This window comes from Poromitra crassiceps, assembly GCF_964638095.1.
Source record: "Poromitra crassiceps genome assembly, chromosome: 7".
Lineage (NCBI taxonomy): Eukaryota > Metazoa > Chordata > Actinopteri > Beryciformes > Melamphaidae > Poromitra > Poromitra crassiceps.
In genome coordinates, this window is record NC_139628.1 from 38,213,877 (window position 1) to 38,231,481 (window position 17,605).

General features: G+C 43.3%; 1 protein-coding gene across 1 annotated transcript in view; it reads right to left on the reverse strand.

The window, feature by feature from the left end:
* Window positions 1-12,191, reverse strand: part of LOC310779098 (solute carrier family 24 member 2) — a gene marked incomplete at both ends in the record, with an annotated part of 68,791 nt that extends 56,600 nt beyond the window's left edge. Inside the window, one exon of the mRNA XM_083639596.1 lies at window positions 11,307-12,191. Coding sequence (XP_083495722.1) covers window positions 11,307-12,191 — 885 coding nt within the window. The remainder of the gene's footprint in view (window positions 1-11,306) is intronic.
* Window positions 12,192-17,605: the final 5,414 nt, after the last annotated feature.

The window sequence follows — 17,605 nt, forward strand, 5'->3', positions numbered from 1 at the left end:
TACCATGGTGATAATACACTGACAAACAGTGACTTCTGGTATGCCATGATGATAATACACTGACAAACAGTGACTTCTGGTATACCATGATGATAATACACTGACAAACAGTGACTTCTGGTGTGCCATGATGATAATACACTGACAAACAGTGACTTCTGGTATGCCGTGATGATAATACACTGACAAACAGTGACTTCTGGTATGCCATGATGATAATACACTGACAAACAGTGACTTCTGGTATGCCATGATGATAATACACTGACAAACAGTGACTTCTGGTATGAAGTGATGATAATACACTGACAAACAGTGACTTCTGGTATGCCATGATGATGATACACTGACAAACAGTGACTTCTGGTATGCCATGATGATAATACACTGACAAACAGTGACTTCTGGTATACCATGATGATAATACACTGACAAACAGTGACTTCTGGTATGCCATGATGATAATACACTGACAAACAGTGACTTCTGGTATGAAGTGATGATAATACACTGACAAACAGTGACTTCTGGTATGCCATGATGATGATACACTGACAAACAGTGACTTCTGGTATGCCATGATGATAATACACTGACAAACAGTGACTTCTGGTATACCATGATGATAATACACTGACAAACAGTGACTTCTGGTATGAAGTGATGATAATACACTGACAAACAGTGACTTCTGGTGTGAAGTGATGATAGTAATAATGAAGCAGTGGGATTAAAACCATGGTGCACAAAGTGCTGGCTGATCTGATCTGCCCGGGCCAGCGTTTTCAAAAGCAGCCAGTCAGTTCATCAGCCAGACAATGAGAGAGAGAGGCCACGAGATAACAAGATAAGCTTAAGCCCCGCCCTGGCGAGGTGGTCGTGAGAGGGTGGGGGCCTCGCCACCCCCCACCAGCACCCCCCCCATGTGATGAAAAATCCCTCTGATGCCATGTGCAACACAACAAGTGTACACTACTGTCAACGAGCTGCTCTTGATACAGCTAAGAGGTCATGGCAATTTTACGCAAGTCTAAACCGGCCTCTTCAAAAGATTGAAAGGGTAAAAATCTATAACAATAGCTGTCGGCAGAAAGGGGTTATAAATTGGAATGGGAAAATCGTGCCCCCCCCCCGCCACCCCCGCCCCCCACTCACGGAGCATGGTTAAGATGCATTGATGGGCTTTGCATATTGGGCCATTTTCTGCACATGGAAAGGAGGACAATGATGTTGGATGAATGATTGCTTCAGTGGGACACCGTCAGCATACAAAGCCAACTCTAGACCAGCACGCACACACACACACACACACACACACACACACACACACACAAACACACACACACACACACACACACACACACACACACACACACACACAGGCATCTGCTGCTTTGCCAGTCCAAATGGAATAGGGGAAAGTTGCAGAGGGCAGATGCAAGTGCAAGTGATATTCCTAGACCATCGTCTTGCATGGTTGTCCTGAGGATCTAAGCCTGAAGCGGTAAGTCCGAGCCTCTAGCGCTCCCCCTTGACCTTGAACTGTTTCTCGCATATCTGTTGACGTAAGCGAGTGTATACTATGCGCATCTCTGCACATCTTGACATGCATGTGACAAACAGAGAGACAGGGAGAGAGAGTATATCAAGACCTCTGTGGATGGGCCAGATTCAGCTCGGTGCCCTTATGCCACCGTGCCACCCAGACTAAGAACATTCATTGAAACAGAGCATGCATCAATTGATAGCTGCAATAATATAAATTGACTCTGTCTTTGAACTGCGAACTAGAGGTCTTCGGGGATGCCCGAACCCCCGAATACACGGGGGCGGTCCATTCAAAAGAAGTGACTCCGGGTCCGGGTCCGGGTCCGAGTGGACCCCATGAGTGGTTTTCACAGCTGTCAATCAGCCCTTTTTATATCCTCAAATAATTAGTTGAAAACAAACTTATCAGAAAAATGAGCACTTGAACCTACTAGAAGTCTTCTGGTATGCCCGGACCCCTGGATACCCAAGGACCAGACCAAGACCCGGCTGGGTCTCCGGTCGGACATTTATCGGGTCTGTCCGGGTCCGGGTCTCAGCTTTCTAATAATCAAATCGGGTCCGGGCACAAATTTCCCGGGTCCATTCGGGTCCGGGTCCGTCATTTTGGACCTGTGAAGACTCTTCACAGGTCCAAAATGACGGACCCGGACCCGACCTCTACTGTGAACCCTCACAGCTCACAGGGGCAGGCTGTGTTGCATTTTGGTCATGGCCCACAATTACTATTAGATATTACTAATAAATAAAAGTGCAGTCACCTCAAAGTATGCAGAATTCTGACCCAGAAATCTTTAGATTATATTTTAAATTCTAGCAAGCCACTGCAATTTAATTTAATTTAATTTAATTTAATTTAATTTAATTTAATTTAATTTAATTTAATTTAATTTAAAAATGTCATTACAAAGTGCAAGTAATATATTTCGGTTGGAGAGTTTGTGAAATGTATGGGCAAGCCATCTCATTTGAGATTACTACAGCAGATTGAAATGTAGCTAATATCGCGATTACTTCATCTTCCCCATGTCACATACAGTATATTGTCACATCTTATCTTTGTATTGCGATATATTGCATTTTAATGTATTGTCCCACCCCCAGTAGCGGAGCGTACGCCGGGGCAGAGGGTGCGGCCGCCACGGGCCCACTCGTCAGGGGGGCCCATCAAAAAAAAAAAAAAAAATTTTTTTTTTTTTTTTTTTTTTTTTTTGCAGGCCAGGCCACCTGGCTGGCAACCTGTGTTTTTATTTTTCTTCTTCAGAACAAGCTTGTCTGTAAAGTGGCTTCACTGTAGTCTTTCTTGGACATAATATTACTTGGCTCAGTGAGTGACAAATTGTGTTTTCGGATATAGGGGCTATCAGCTATTTTACAGTTGTGACTTAAAATGACTTTATTTAATAAAGTCAGTGGTGTGAGTCTGAGAGGAATTCAATCAATAGACAATAACATTGGTGTGTTTAAAATGAGATATTCCACTAAATATGGCTAAAACCGATTCAAACATGCAAAAAAGGCACATTTTTCTTCGCGGCCTGGCAGGCCCGGTTCTACGGGGGTGCAAAAGCATGCATTGCACCCTTATTTGTCTGCATGCTCAGTTGAAAAGTAAAAAAATGTATAAATGCTACAGCTGCACACTTACTGTTTAAACTTGAATTATAGTTGTTGTTTTTCTTTGTTCTTTGATGTGATTTTATGGCTTTTTGGCACCTATATGTAACCTTTTAAGGTTGAGATAATTGTATTATCATTATATGGTCCAAATATTTCAGTAAAGCACTTGAAACACTTGAAATATTCTTGCTTGGGTGGTATCATTCTACTTGAAATGATGGTCAAATGCATTATTTTTAGTAAAATAACATGTCAAATTTTTCGGCCGGCCGGCCTTTGGCCGGCCACCCGAGTGGGCCCGGCCTTCGGCCGGGCATCTGCACCCCTTCCTATCTAGGATGCACCCCTAGTCATCTTGTTCTGGAACCGGCCCTGCGGCCTGGCCTGGCCTTCAAAAAAAAAAAAAAAAAAAAAAAAAAAAAAAATTTTTTTTTTTTTTGATGGGGCCCCCCTAAGAGCTTCGCCCCCTCTGGGCTGATAGGGTCGCTCCGCCCCTGCCCACCCCTATCATTGGGGAGAGGGGGGTCTGCAATTAGCAGATTAGACCATTACAATTATAGCTAGATTTAGCTCTAAGGGAACTCACAGTTTTTTGAGTGATGATAAAGCTTTGATTGGTCCCACTAATCTAATATCATCTATTCATATCTAGTTCATTTAAATTTGTGTAATTCAATACGGGAAACTGCTGTGCCAAACGCCAAAGTGACAAACCAGCCAGGTAGATTATTCTAAACACAAGAAATGTTACTTAAAACTGGATGACACTGAGCTAAAACACAGCAACAGACAGTCTGGAGGGCCATGTGGTGGCAGAGGTGGCAACCTAACTTATTTGGCCAAAGCAGAGTGCCCTTATAATGAGATTAGCCGTGGATAAGCACTCATTAGGTAAACATGGATACAAAGGTATTAGACACCAATCAGGCTAGAATAAATAGGTAAATAACTCCTTCCAAGTTCCGTCATCCATTGGTCAAAGATGAACAAATCAAATCACTGAATTGAACTGAGATCAAATGAACTGACAACTGCAAAGCAGGAATAGGCTACAGTACATGATTTCATTGTGCATGTTTGAATTAACTATTTATTTCTGTCAGTTGTTATTAACAATTACAAACGGTGGTGTAGTCTAGTTCAGCGTTTCTCAACTGGTGGGTCGCGACCCAAAGGTGGGTCGCGGGGCCGTTTTGATTGGGTCGCGGACATTGGCCTTTTTTTTTTTTTTTTTTCCATATTTCATTTGAGTTAAATTCAGATTATTGAAACTGGATTAGCCTGACCAGTTTTACTTGTTTAACAAGCTGAAGCATATGCTCTGCCTGTAATTCAAGAGAAGTCTGCCTTTTCATTTCATATTTAATTTGAGTTTAATTCAGATTATTGAAACTGGATTAGCATGGCCCCAGTTTAATTAAAAGTTATGACCAGTTTAACTAAAAAGCATATAGCCTGCCTGTGATTCAAGAAAAGTCTGCCTTTTTATTTCATATTAGTTAAATTCAAACTATTGAAACTGGATTAGCATGACCAGGTTAACTTGTTTTATTATTATTATTATTATTATTATTATTATTATTATTATTATTATTATTATTATTATTATTATTATTATTATTATTATTAACTTGTTTAAAAACATATAGGCATGTAATTCAAGATAAGTCTGCCTTTTATTTCATATTTCATACAGTTCAAATAAGACTTTCTGAGCATGACCAGTTTGACTTGTTTAAATTTAAAAACATATAGGCCTGTAATTCAAGTCTGCCTTATTTCAATTGGTTTTTAGCCCTAGTTGCACTTCTGTTGCACTTTTTTGTTCATTTGAGGTTTATAACAGTGCATGAAGGCATTGTGTATTAAATTAATGCGCTATTTTTTGTGCAATAAATTTGAGTGGTTTAAAAAAAAATCTGAAATTTGGGTCGCGACTTCATGACAAGGAAAATAGTGGGTCCTGAGGCTACACCAGTTGAGAACCACTGGTCTAGTTTATTGTAGTGGGCGGGTATACTGTAAATGTCAGCTTTGAGTGAGATATGTTTCCATGCGGGGGCGGATGGGGGGGGGGGGGGGGGGGGGCTATGAGGGGTTTCCAGGGGATCCCCATCAAATTGATGAATTGTTATTATTTCATTATTATTCATATTTCATTTACAGGAAGTTAACACAATTACAGAATATTATTCGTTACTATTTCATTCACATGACATAAGGAAAATTAAAGAATGACTGTTTTGATCAGTTTCACTGTTATCTCTCTACCTAGCATATAAATAGTCATGGAACAAAATCACCTTCCCCTGCACTTATCTACCTGGCATTTGCTAAACAAACTCTCTGAAGTGCACATTTGCGCATTTCCCCCCCGGTATAAATCCTGGAGCTTTCCTACTAGTGGGTATACTGCGTATACCTGCGTATCACGTAAACTACACAAAAGATATGGCTGGCAATGTGAGAGCAGGGAGTGCCGGCATTTCACTAGTAATGACTGAATTCCTGTAACTTGGCTACTTTAATACTACAAGTTATTTGATGATTGTTCTCATTTTTCTGACATGCCATACCTTCAGTTAAGAAGATTAGACTAATTTATTGATAGTCATATTAAGCCTGCAACATTATACATCCTCGGTTCTCAGCGTGTTCTTTTACTTTGTGCAAGCAGATTTCCTTTTCCTGTTGCAAATGACTCACTCATCAACTGGTAGCAGCGATTATGCATGCTACGCTACCGCATGTCTCCAAGACTTTGTTGTCGTCATCAGAGGCAAGCAGTTAGTAACGGATTTCACGAGGATTTCTTCAAGGCTCCAAGTACATTTTACTGTAGCCTCGTTAAAACCATCGTGATACATGTTACGTGATCGCACATTCTGTTTCGCTCTACGTATCAGTCTGGACTCCAATACGCCCACAGCGATATAGATAATTGGATGTAATCCAAAAGGTACTGGAGCACACAGATCAAGTGTATAATGAAGTTTTTATTCACGCCCACAGCGATTTCAGTGGGTGGGAGTACTTGCCCTTGACAGACAACTCCTTCAGCCAATCAGCACCGCCCATCTACTAACATTATGCTTACTGCTTGTTGCTTCAGGAGCCGCCCAGAGCCGTATAGAAGAGTCCCGACATCTCCATTCACTCCAATGGACCAGTTTTTTACTCTCAACAGTTCCAGGAAGTAAGGTCCTGGATTAAGCAGCACTGTCGAGTTGCAGCAAAATAGACAGTTTGTGTTGTACTCTCAAAGGGTTTTTCCCCCCTTGAATCAAATTGTACATTATCAGCTTTATTTTAGCATGCAAAAGTAGCACGAGACCCATTCCTGGCTGTTCATTGGCTAATGAGTCTCGCATTTTGGTCCTCCGCTGACGCCACTCTCTCTCTAGAGGACACTAGAGCCGCCATACTGTGATGCCAGCCCTGATTGGTCGGTTACATTGTCAACTATGAGGCAGGTCCCCGATTGGCCCGTGGACTTTGTGAATTTTTGAAAATCGCTGGGGTCGGGGCTAGAGGCCAGACCAGGGCCAGCGCCACAGAGGGGCTAGTGGGGGCTTTCCTCCCCACTTCTCGTGGCGCAACACTGCTGTCTTTCAAAGGGTGTAGCGAGCTCATCTTTAAAGCTAGAGTGATCCTGGGCTCATAGGAAACTAGAAGACCTAAGGAATCCATTGGTACCAACCATTTCATGCTAGCATGTCGGGAAGGGGGTGCACTAACGCTGCAAAGTTAGGCAAAATTTTGGCGAGGGGGGGGGGGGGGGGGAACTGGCATGGCCATTTTCAAATTGTCCCCTCACAATGTTTAACTGCCCCCTCAGTCACTTCATCCTGGAGCCGGGCCCGGGCCAGACTGACCCACAGTCGCAGAACGAAACAGAACGTGAGGCTACATTTGCTGTACCAAGATTAGGCCAAAGGGGATAACATGGAACATTCTCCAATGTACCATGGTGTCATTCCCCACATCATGTGAATGAGGTCTGGATATTTCCTTCAGACCTCCTAGAACTTCTTCTACTTTATATATAACTTTAGAAAAACTTAATATAAAGGATTAGCACATGCCTTTGTTTACCCTATTGGTTTTTCGATTTCAAGGCAGTGTAAGTGCAAAGCAGTATGTGGCATGTATGGTTGTGTTAATTGGATTGAGGGCTTATTGTGGATTAGTGATGAGGCTGGTTCAGTGTCTGGTCAGTGTGCTCCTGACAGAACAATGGCTTTAACAGAGGAGGTGAAATGAACTGAAAGTGAAACCACACCGCTGCTGTGGCATTTGCTTGATTAATAATACTGGCTGGGCGTCCCGTCCCGATGGCTTGCCTGGTACAACGCGTACCATTAAGGCTTAGTCCTTCATGCAGCCGACCCGGGTTTGAATCCGACCTGCGGTCATTTGCTGCATGTCCTCCCCTCTCTCCCTCCCTGCTTGCTGTCGCTGTCTAGCACATACTGTCCTATCAAATAAAGGTGAAATGGCCAAAAAGAAGAAAAAAAATACTGGCTAGTCATTCACTGAGAAAAACTAAGAACTGATAGTTATACTTTTTGTATAACTTTTTTCTCCTCGTCCCCCCCTTCCCGTAGACTAGCACATGCTTCCTCTGACACATTTGCCAGTCACCAGCCATGGGAGGATCAGCCTATCCCTCCCCCAGTCCCCCTCCCCCCGAACAGGTGTCCTGACTGACCAGAGGAGCCACTAGTGCAGTGACCAGGACTCATACCCCACCGGCTTCCCACCCACAGACACGGCCAATTGTGTCTGTAGGAGCGTCTGACCAAGCTGGAAGTACCTCTGCTGGGAATTGAGCCCAGGTCTTTGTGGTGGTAGGCGAGTGCTTTTACCTCTGCACTACCCATGGTAGCTTGCCGCTATCGGTGTATGAATGTCGGTGTGAACGTGCCTACTCATTGTAAAGCGCTTTGGATAAAAGTACCATATAAATGCAGGCCATTTACCATTTACCAGCTCTCTGGTCCGTCAATGATGGAAAAGCAAGCCCCGGTTTCACCACTTAATGCTTCCTATTCAGGGAGGTGATACATTATTAGTTTAAGAAAATAAAAGAACCACATAACTTGAATAGCAGAATAAACAGGTTCTGAAAAGACAGTAATACTTTTCCTCTTACAAAAACCGGACATAATACCATTAGTTACGTAATGCGACGAAAGACTGGCCACTGCCGGGACAGCACAAAATTATTGATTGATGAGTTCTGAAAGCGCAGCATCACTGTCAGCCATGTTACTTTTAGAGTCCATTGTTTCATGGTCCTCTGTATGGCATCCAGGGTTCTCATTAGCACCCCCTATGGGTACCATCACACAAGTTTGCGCAACCCCCCAAAAATCTCAGCATGCATGGCCAGTGCTTGCCCTTGCTTTCCTCTCTGTTGATGGCCAACTGCCAATACTTTCTCTTCTGCCAAAAGCCTGGTGTCTTGTCCCCCTCCAACCTTTCTTGTCCTGCTGACTGTCTATGTATAGTTTCTGCCTAAGCCAGCAATGTAACGTACTATGAGGACAACCCAATGTCGTAATGTATGAAATCATTTCAGGGAAGCCCGTTTAGCTCAAGGGCATATGTGAGAATGACAAACTATTGCGTATATACACACAGTCACACACTGTGATACTTCAGTATGTATGTTGGATTGAGGATGCCTAGTAACTCAGTGCACTGAAATCGGTAACTCACATCATGACTGCCCAATTCATATAGTAGTGAACATCATTTACAGGGGGGGATTTGATCAAACAAACAAACTATACAAAAAATAACTTACTAACCGAAGTGTTTGCTCTATACTCAGTAGCCACCTCACTAATATTTTTCCACACTCTCCTTCCTCTCTCTACCACATATAAATGTACACACACACACACACACACACACACACACACACACACACACACACACACAGGCACACACACCTTCAGACGCATGCTTGCTAAATTGCCAATTAAAAATAACACTTGTGTCTTGAAATATACATGTCCCCAAAGTGTCAAATCTTGATTAAAAAACGTGTTTAGGAGATGATATTCTAATAATGCGGCTTCCTAGCTCTGTTAACCCTGGAGAGCCGGACTGCAAAAATAAAAGGGGCTGACAACCTATATAATGGCTCTTCGGTACAAAATATGATTTTGCATTTCATTCAAACATGTATGTTTATTTATATCACTCGTCGTAGGTTATGTTATGCACAGCCACAATAGAGACAATGGTGTGACTCTGGGAAAGGTCTTGGTAGGTGCAGCCATGGGAGCGTTACCCACAATGCCGAGGGGTGAAGCTAAATCTGCTGAGAGCGACGTGGGAGATGAGACGTGGCGGAGTTTGATCGACTCATCTGTCTGACTGTCTCCCACACTTTTTCCATCAAAAGTTGTTCACTCACACACATGCACGCGCAGGCACACACACACACACACACACACACACACACACACACACACACACACACACACACACACACACACACACACACACACACACACACACACACACACACACACACACACACACACACACACACACACACACACTCTCTCTCTTCTCTTGGCCAAAGTACCCAAAATCCATTGCAGCTCAAGGTCACCTGAGTGCGCTCTGGCACTCTGCCTGTGCACCTTTCAATTTTCACTCTGTTCTTCGGCATTAGTCTTAAATCAAGTGAATAGGACAAAACAGAAAGGTAAAAAACATAACGATTTCCATGCTTGTTAAAAGAGAGGCTTTACTGTAAGCACCTCGATTTACAGTACATACTGTAGAATATGATGCCAAACGCTGATTCTTGCTGCTGGCTTCCTTGTAAGCACGTTTTAGAGAGTCTTTTCATCGGCTCGATCCCCAACATTGTGGTACCCACCGAAAATCTGAATCCTTTATGTACTGAAAATAAATCCTGATTTAGTGGAAGCTTTACAATACAACTTTCTCAAAATTTAATTTCCATCTCATGTCACAAAGAAACCTAACTCCATCCGGATAATCTCTACACCAGTATCAAATTGCACCACAGTGTCTTTCCTTTGCCCTCAAGTGTCATTGAGGGGCTGAATGTTACGTGAAGCAATGCATTGATTCCTACAGTACATTTTTGTCCGCACGAATATTTGCTGCTTATGCCGTTAAGTAAAGAGTCACATAGTCCACTGTGATTATTCTACAGTAAAATGCCAAGGATCTAGTGTTTCCTGAGCAAGTATGGAGGAGAGTAATACAAAGAAATAAAATAAAATTAATCAAATTAAACAAAATAGAATAAAATAAAATAAAATAAAATAAAATAAAATAAAATAAAATAAAATAAAATAAAATAAAATAAAATAAAATAAAATAAAATAAAATAAAATAAATACCTCAATAAGCTTGACGCCTCTTTATCTTGGGAAATGTTTAACAGGGAAAACATGGCTCCTGAGATTTCAAAGGATTTGTTTGTCAAACTGGGACACAATTTGTGGAGCTTAACCCAGAATTACACAGACATTTGAATCTTGACTCTGGTTTATTAATCCCACAGTGGAATACTATAGAGTACCACTATAGAGTACCCAGAAGTCCTTGCACTTCCTGATTCATAGATGTAAAAGGCAATGGGATTTTTGTATGGGAATTTCGGTTAAATGCATGAAATAAGGTCTGTGGTTAACAAAGGTTTATGAAACAGCAAAGTTTGTGTTCATTCAACAAGATAATCTTCACACATGGACCCCAGGAAGAGTAGTCTCACCTTGGTGTGTAGACTAATGGGGATCCACAATAAACAATAAACATGAGGAATACTGTTATGACTTCTGAAGTGTAAATGTGTTTTTTATGCGATTTTTGGAAAATGCTTCAAAAGTCATAAAAGTTGTTCTTATTTGTGAAGATTATCTTGCTGAACACAGACTTCAGTTTCATAAACTTTTGTTAACCACAGACCTTATTTCATGAATTTTACCGAAATCACCATACAAAAATCCCATTGCCTTTTGCACCTATGAACCAGGAAGTGCAGGGACTTCTGGGTAAGCCTACAAAAATACATAGTTTCTGAGGAGATGGTGGTGATGAGAAGAGGGTGAAAGAGAGGAGAGATTAGGAAACCAACTCACCTTGGGCTGCACTTCCACTTCTACCACTTGGTTCTTGCTGAAACAACCTTTGATGCAGCCCTCGACTGTGCTATTGAACTTCATGAAGATCACGTAGGCTGCGTAGGCTGAGAGCAGCGCGATACTTTCCCACATGGAGATGTAATTATCCAGGAAGAAGATTATGAGCATGATCAGGTCCAGGATGTAGAAGGAGACGTCACGGAAGAGCGGCCACCACGTGAGGTTGAGTATCTCTTTGGAGAAGATGGCACACATCCCTATGACGAAGAGGATGTTGAAGACAGCTGAGCCCACGATGGTCCCGATGCCCACGTTGCTGTGCGAGATGAACACACCGATGACAGAGGTGAAGAGCTCTGGGGCAGAGCCCCCCGCCGCCATGAAGGTGGCACCCGCCACGTCGTCCGAGATGGCCAGCTTCTCGGTGATGACCGTCAATGCCGGGACGAAGAACTCGTCGCACACTATGGCTAAGGCGATGAACATGTAGAGCATGCCAAATATGTGGAGGACCACCGCCCCTTGGCGCCGCTCCTCTAGGGTGAAAAGGTCCGTGGGGTAGTCCCCCTGGCCTTCGGCGTGACCCCCCGAAGAATTGGCTATTGGCGTGTCGGCGGAGACGTTGGAGCTGCTCTGGCGTTGGGTGAAGAGCAGAGTCCTGTGGGGGGCCGACTCGTGGAGGCTCTCCTGGGGGAGCAGTGGCTCACTGAGACCCCCTGAGCTCCAGCTCAAGGCACCGAAGGAGAGGGAGACAGTGCTTATGGCCGCCAAGCTGAGGACGAAGCCTAAGATTCGCACAGGCCTCAGCTTTCTCCGCAGACGCTGGTGGCCCTGGTGCTTACAGGTAGCACCCAATATGGGTCTTCGCTCTAGCGTATCCATGCTAGTTATCTTCGGCTTCAGATGAGTTTAAAGGATTCCAGTTGCTTTCCAGGGTCTGGCTTGCCAAATGGTGTCTTCATATTAGCCTCTGCTCGCAGTTGTCAAAAGAAAGAGAGGGAAAAAAATATTATTATTATTATTATTATTATTGCACCAGGAAGGAGACACACAATTTTACAATGCAGTAAAATAAAATGGCTATTTGGATATTAAGAAGCAAGGTTTGTTTAAAAATACTGCTGTGTTAGGTTACGTAGGCTACTAGCCTACTGTATTGATGCCTAAAAGTCAAATGTGCCAGAACTGACACTCACTCTGATTCTGGGATACTGGGAAGCAGGAGTTTGTCAACTACAGAAGGCAAACAATCCAGGCACTGCCAAATACTGGCAAGTTGGGTCATATAGAATCCCGTATAGAAATGGTAACCCTGCCTGCCTATATGATTATTATAATAAGTGGCTTGGTGCTAACTTGTAAATAGCACATAACTTTCATTGTTATTCCCTCACAGTGCATTGAAACAAAACTGTATGATGTCTAGTTTACAGGTCTAGACAGAAGATGGCATAATAAAATAAATCAAGGATTTATGAGAGCTTAGTTTGATGAGCCTAGTCCTACATAATAATGTACATCCTGACCATGTAAAACAACGTTTAACGGTTTTGAATGTGAATTGTTATTCAGGTGTTAGGTTACAGTAACGCCTATAGTAGGCTAACGTATAGGCTTTCTAGAATTAACGTGACACAAATTGACCAAATAATTAGCCTACTACTACGATACTGCACAGTAGTTCATGTTAACCTAATCACTCTCTGTACTCAGTTGTCATTTCTACAGATATCATTCAGATAGGCTAGGCTACTCCACATTTTTCCCGTAGGAGCAGCTAAAAATGAGTTTTATTATTAGTGAATTACTTCTCAATCAAATTTCAAGGGGATAAACAAATTCGAATCGGAGACAGACATGGGGAAAAAAACTTGTGACTGCGTTACTGTTTTTGATTTGCGGATGATTTGCTCTCTCTCTTTTCCAATAGACTAACGTTAGGCCTATATATCCACAGAGATTTTCAAGGTAATGTTAAGGTTAAATAAGAAAAGAATACTGTTACGTACATTATGCCATTTTTACCTTAAAAACGCCTGTTTTACGGACACGGTGTGGTTACAGTCACGGTGGAAAATTGAAAGACAGACAACCGAAGGCTATGACGTTGCTGCTCAATTCAAAGAAAACTAAAACAAACAAAACAAACCCCTCTGCCGTTTGACTTTTGAATTCGGTGTGGGTGCCCAGCAGCAGCAGCAGCGGCAACTCTCTCTGCCCTTCATGCCTTCGCCCTCGTCTCAGTTATGATGATACATACAGCACAGCACAGCACACACGCACGGCTAAACCGTCCACCATGGACCCACCATACCTGGCCAAAACAAGGTGCACGACGCGCGGAAAGGCTGCAAACGGTCCATTTCTTACCTTTGATAGAGGCGAGAAAACAGCACAGCAGCAGGCTCAAATTAGGAAATCCTCTCCGGTGCCCTCTTGCTCATTGAGCAAATGTGACCGGTCTCCCCTCTCCTCCTGTCGGCGACAGAGGAGGAGCTTTGGGGGGGGGGGCTGCTTTGCCAACTGCGCTCACCTCTCTCTCTCTCTCTCTCTCTCTCTCTCTCTCTCTCTCTCTCTCTCTCTCTCTCTCTCTCTCTCTCTCTCTCTCTCTCTCTCTCGCTCTCTCTCGCTCTCTCGTTCTCTCTCTCTCTCCCTCCCCCCCTCTCTCACCCTCCCTCTCTCTCGTTCTCTCTCCCTCCCCTCTCTCTCTCTCTCTCTCTCCCTCCCCCCCTCTCTCCCTCCCTCTCTCTAGTTCTCTCTCCCTCCCCTCTCTCTCTCTCTCCCCCCCCCCCTCTCTCTCTCTCCCCCCCTCTCTCTCTCCCTCCCTCTCTCGTTCTCTCTCCCTCCCCTCTCTCTCTCTGGTTCTCCCTCTCCCTTCCTTCCTTCCTTCCTTCCTCCCTCCCTCCCCCCCCCCCCACCTCTCTCTCAAGGCAGCATCCCTCCCATCTCGGATGTGAGAGGGGAACAAAAATCCCCCAGTCGAGAAGACCTTGTTAATCTAGCAGAATATTGTGCTGAGCTTGGCTGCACTGACCATGTGAACTGGGCGGTTTATTAATCAAAGCCAGCAGCAGGTAGGGAGCAGACAGCGCATCACTCCCCGCTTGCTTCATGCGGCGCAGGGCAGGCTGCAGCCAGCCCTAGTGATGTTGCACTTGGAGGGAGGAGTTGCCGTGGTTACACAGCAAAGGCAGTGTGATATTTCCACTGATAGAAACGGTCAGGGGAATAGATATATTTTTATATTTCAGCGATGACGGACGAGGTGGCTACGATGCTCAGTTTAGCTCTCTGCTGCTTATGTGTGTGTGTGTGTGTGCGCGTGTGTCATTTCAAGGTCATACAAGTGGCCAGTGCATCTGTCAAAGGTAACACCGACATCATGAAGGGGACTGATAGCCTAACATGTGCAACGCACGTTAACTTATGATTCAGTAAAGAAATGCACTTGAAGCGAAAGCTTCAAGGTCACACATGCTTCATGAACCAGCCAGCCGGGTTCATTTTGAATATGCCAATCTAATGCCCAGCCTTCATCTGACATGACCATCATCCGCTGCTGAACCCCCGGGTTGCCATGTTTCCCCTCACATCAAATAAAACCCCCACCATGGTACCATTAGCAGCAGTCCACAGGCCAAACAAGCCCAGTTGGATAGACACGCAGACATGCAATCTCTACACCGCATGACAAAGTATGTGTGACACTAATGGCCTGGGTACTGTATAATAAAGTACAATTCAATGACCTCATTGATTGCCCCTCTCCTCCTCCCTGCCTCCTGTTACCTAACAGGAAACACAAAAAAAAGATTTTTTTTAACTTTTTAAAAAAGAGAGTATTTAAACTTGTCTGACTTCACATCATCAATACTCCGGGAGTGATGCATTGGCAGATGTTTGATTGAGATGGAACAGACGTAGTGTCATCAGCACATCCCACAGTCTCATCATGTTCTGCTGTGAAATGTTATCCTCATTTCTCATCTCCAAGTTCACCTTGCTTTCGTACTGCAGCGGTTCTCAAAGTACAAAGTACAAAATAAATGTAGACATTGTATTTTGTATTTGACAATTATTACATGCACTTCCAAATTAGGTTATTGATGCACCTTGGTATAAAAATGTTTGTCTGTTTTTTTGATATGAATGAATTTGATATGTGTTTGTGAGTTAGAATGACCATATACGGTACTTGTGTCATTCTTATCAGGAAAGGAAAAAAGTATCCTTCCTAACCATGAAATAACTATGTATCATTTATGGCTCCTTCTCAGGCCCAACATCTTCTCATGGCTCCTCCTGCAAAGCCCAGAAGAGTTTGATTGCTTTACCTGATCCATAGGCTACTGCATGGTGTGACTGTGCACTCTTCATAATGCGCCTATTTCACATCCCACCTCAAGTAGCCATTTTGTGTTGAAAATGCAGGAATTAACACACTATAAAAATCAAGGCTCCTGCACTCACATAAATTGTATATACAATTTATGTCATTGTCATTGTCATTGTCATTGATAGTGGTTAAATGTTCATTAAAAGACGTAGGTTTTTTTTTATAATGAAATTTTTATTCTTTTTCCCAGATTACATCATCATTCATTTAGAACAAAGTGAGACTAGTAAGTCTATGATTAGTAACCCATATAAAAGACAGACATCACACAAAACATAAACACATCCCAATACAAATACATCCCAAAACAAAGTGGGGTGGGGGGTGGGGGGTCAACACTTTTGTCTTGGATATCCTCCACATACACAACATCACTGCTACCTACACACACACACTCTCTTCATACACGCAACTTTCCATTTCAAGTGAAACGTAAAAGGGTTTCTGGAGCTTTCCACTCTACTGCCGTACTTCCTCTTTGGAGTATATTGCTTAGATCCTGGGGCAGGTAATCTATTAGTGGCTGAAAAGACGTAGGTTTGTTTGTCATACTGACGTTTGTGAGGAAGACTGCAGGAAGTCAGCAGCCGAAACTGTCAGGTATGACAAAGAAACCGACGTCTTTTCATATGAACATTTAACCACTAGCCTACTGTACTTCCCCAAGTGTGTTCACCACAGTCATAGCCTGGGTAAACCCAGCCGCCACGTGACCTGCTTCTCAGACCTGCTCTCAGTCACTACCTTGTGACTAGTGAGCAGGGTCTGTCTGAGAGCAGGTCACTGGGGGCTGGGTCTACCCAGGCTACCACAGTCAGGCGTTTCTTACCCCTCTGTTATCTGTGCTTGCGAGATCTTCACAAGTTAAAGATCTCTCACCCTGTTACTAACTGACTATAAGGGTGAGAGATTGTTTTCCAAACTTAAAAGAGTGAAGACCAGATTAGTTGAGTTGAGGTTGCATGTGGAAAGGTTTTCACTTTGAACTGGACGTGTGCGTTTGTGATGCTTTTAACAACCATAATAACGAATAGACTACGCATTGCAATATTCAGTGGGCCACGCTATCTGATGATGGAAAAATCGGGAAAAATAAATACAGAGCAGTTGGTTAGCTTTTACACCAAGTTTGCTGGCTGGCGGTGTTTGGACCTTCAAGCCAATCACAGTGCTTAAAAACACGAGGCCCACCAAACCGTCAAGCCAGGCATAGTTTAGTCTGAGCGATGGAGCTGACAGATTGTGTTGTCTGTGGTGCTGAAGTTGCAGTGGATCTCTGTGTAATGTTTGTTTGTTTGTTTGTTTGTTTTAAGTCATGCTCTGTAATGGTTTTGCATTTAGTCTTCATTCAGGCCTTTGAAAATGTATGAGGGAAACAATGAATTTTTGCATGGTGTCTTTGATATGAGTTCAAAGCCAATACAGTAGTTTTGTGTGTAAAGCCTAAAATGGATACAAAATGGATACAAAATTTGTAGGCTCAAGTCAATCTACGGTGTTAAAGTAACTTGTTGTTTGGTAGCTACATGGTCTTACATTGTCTGTAGTATGTCTGTATTGAGCTGTATTGTTTAAGTGAATGTAAATTCATGCTCTTTATTGGCAAAATAATTTTACAAATAACTTTTTTTGCATGTCAAATCGATGAAGAAGGGCACTTCAAGTCACCCTAGGGCACCACACTGTGTTAATCCGGGCCTGTCGACACAAAATGGCTACTTGAGGTGGGATGTAATTGGACTTCCTGGCTGACCAATTCCAAGTTTTTCCACCCCCCCCCCTCCCCCCTCAGAATAAGGTGGCGACCATCTGACAAGCTGATTAAAATGGGAGTTTGATTGATGGATAGACAGATAGCTAGCTACATGATCGATCAGATGGTTGGAGGAGACAGTTTTTG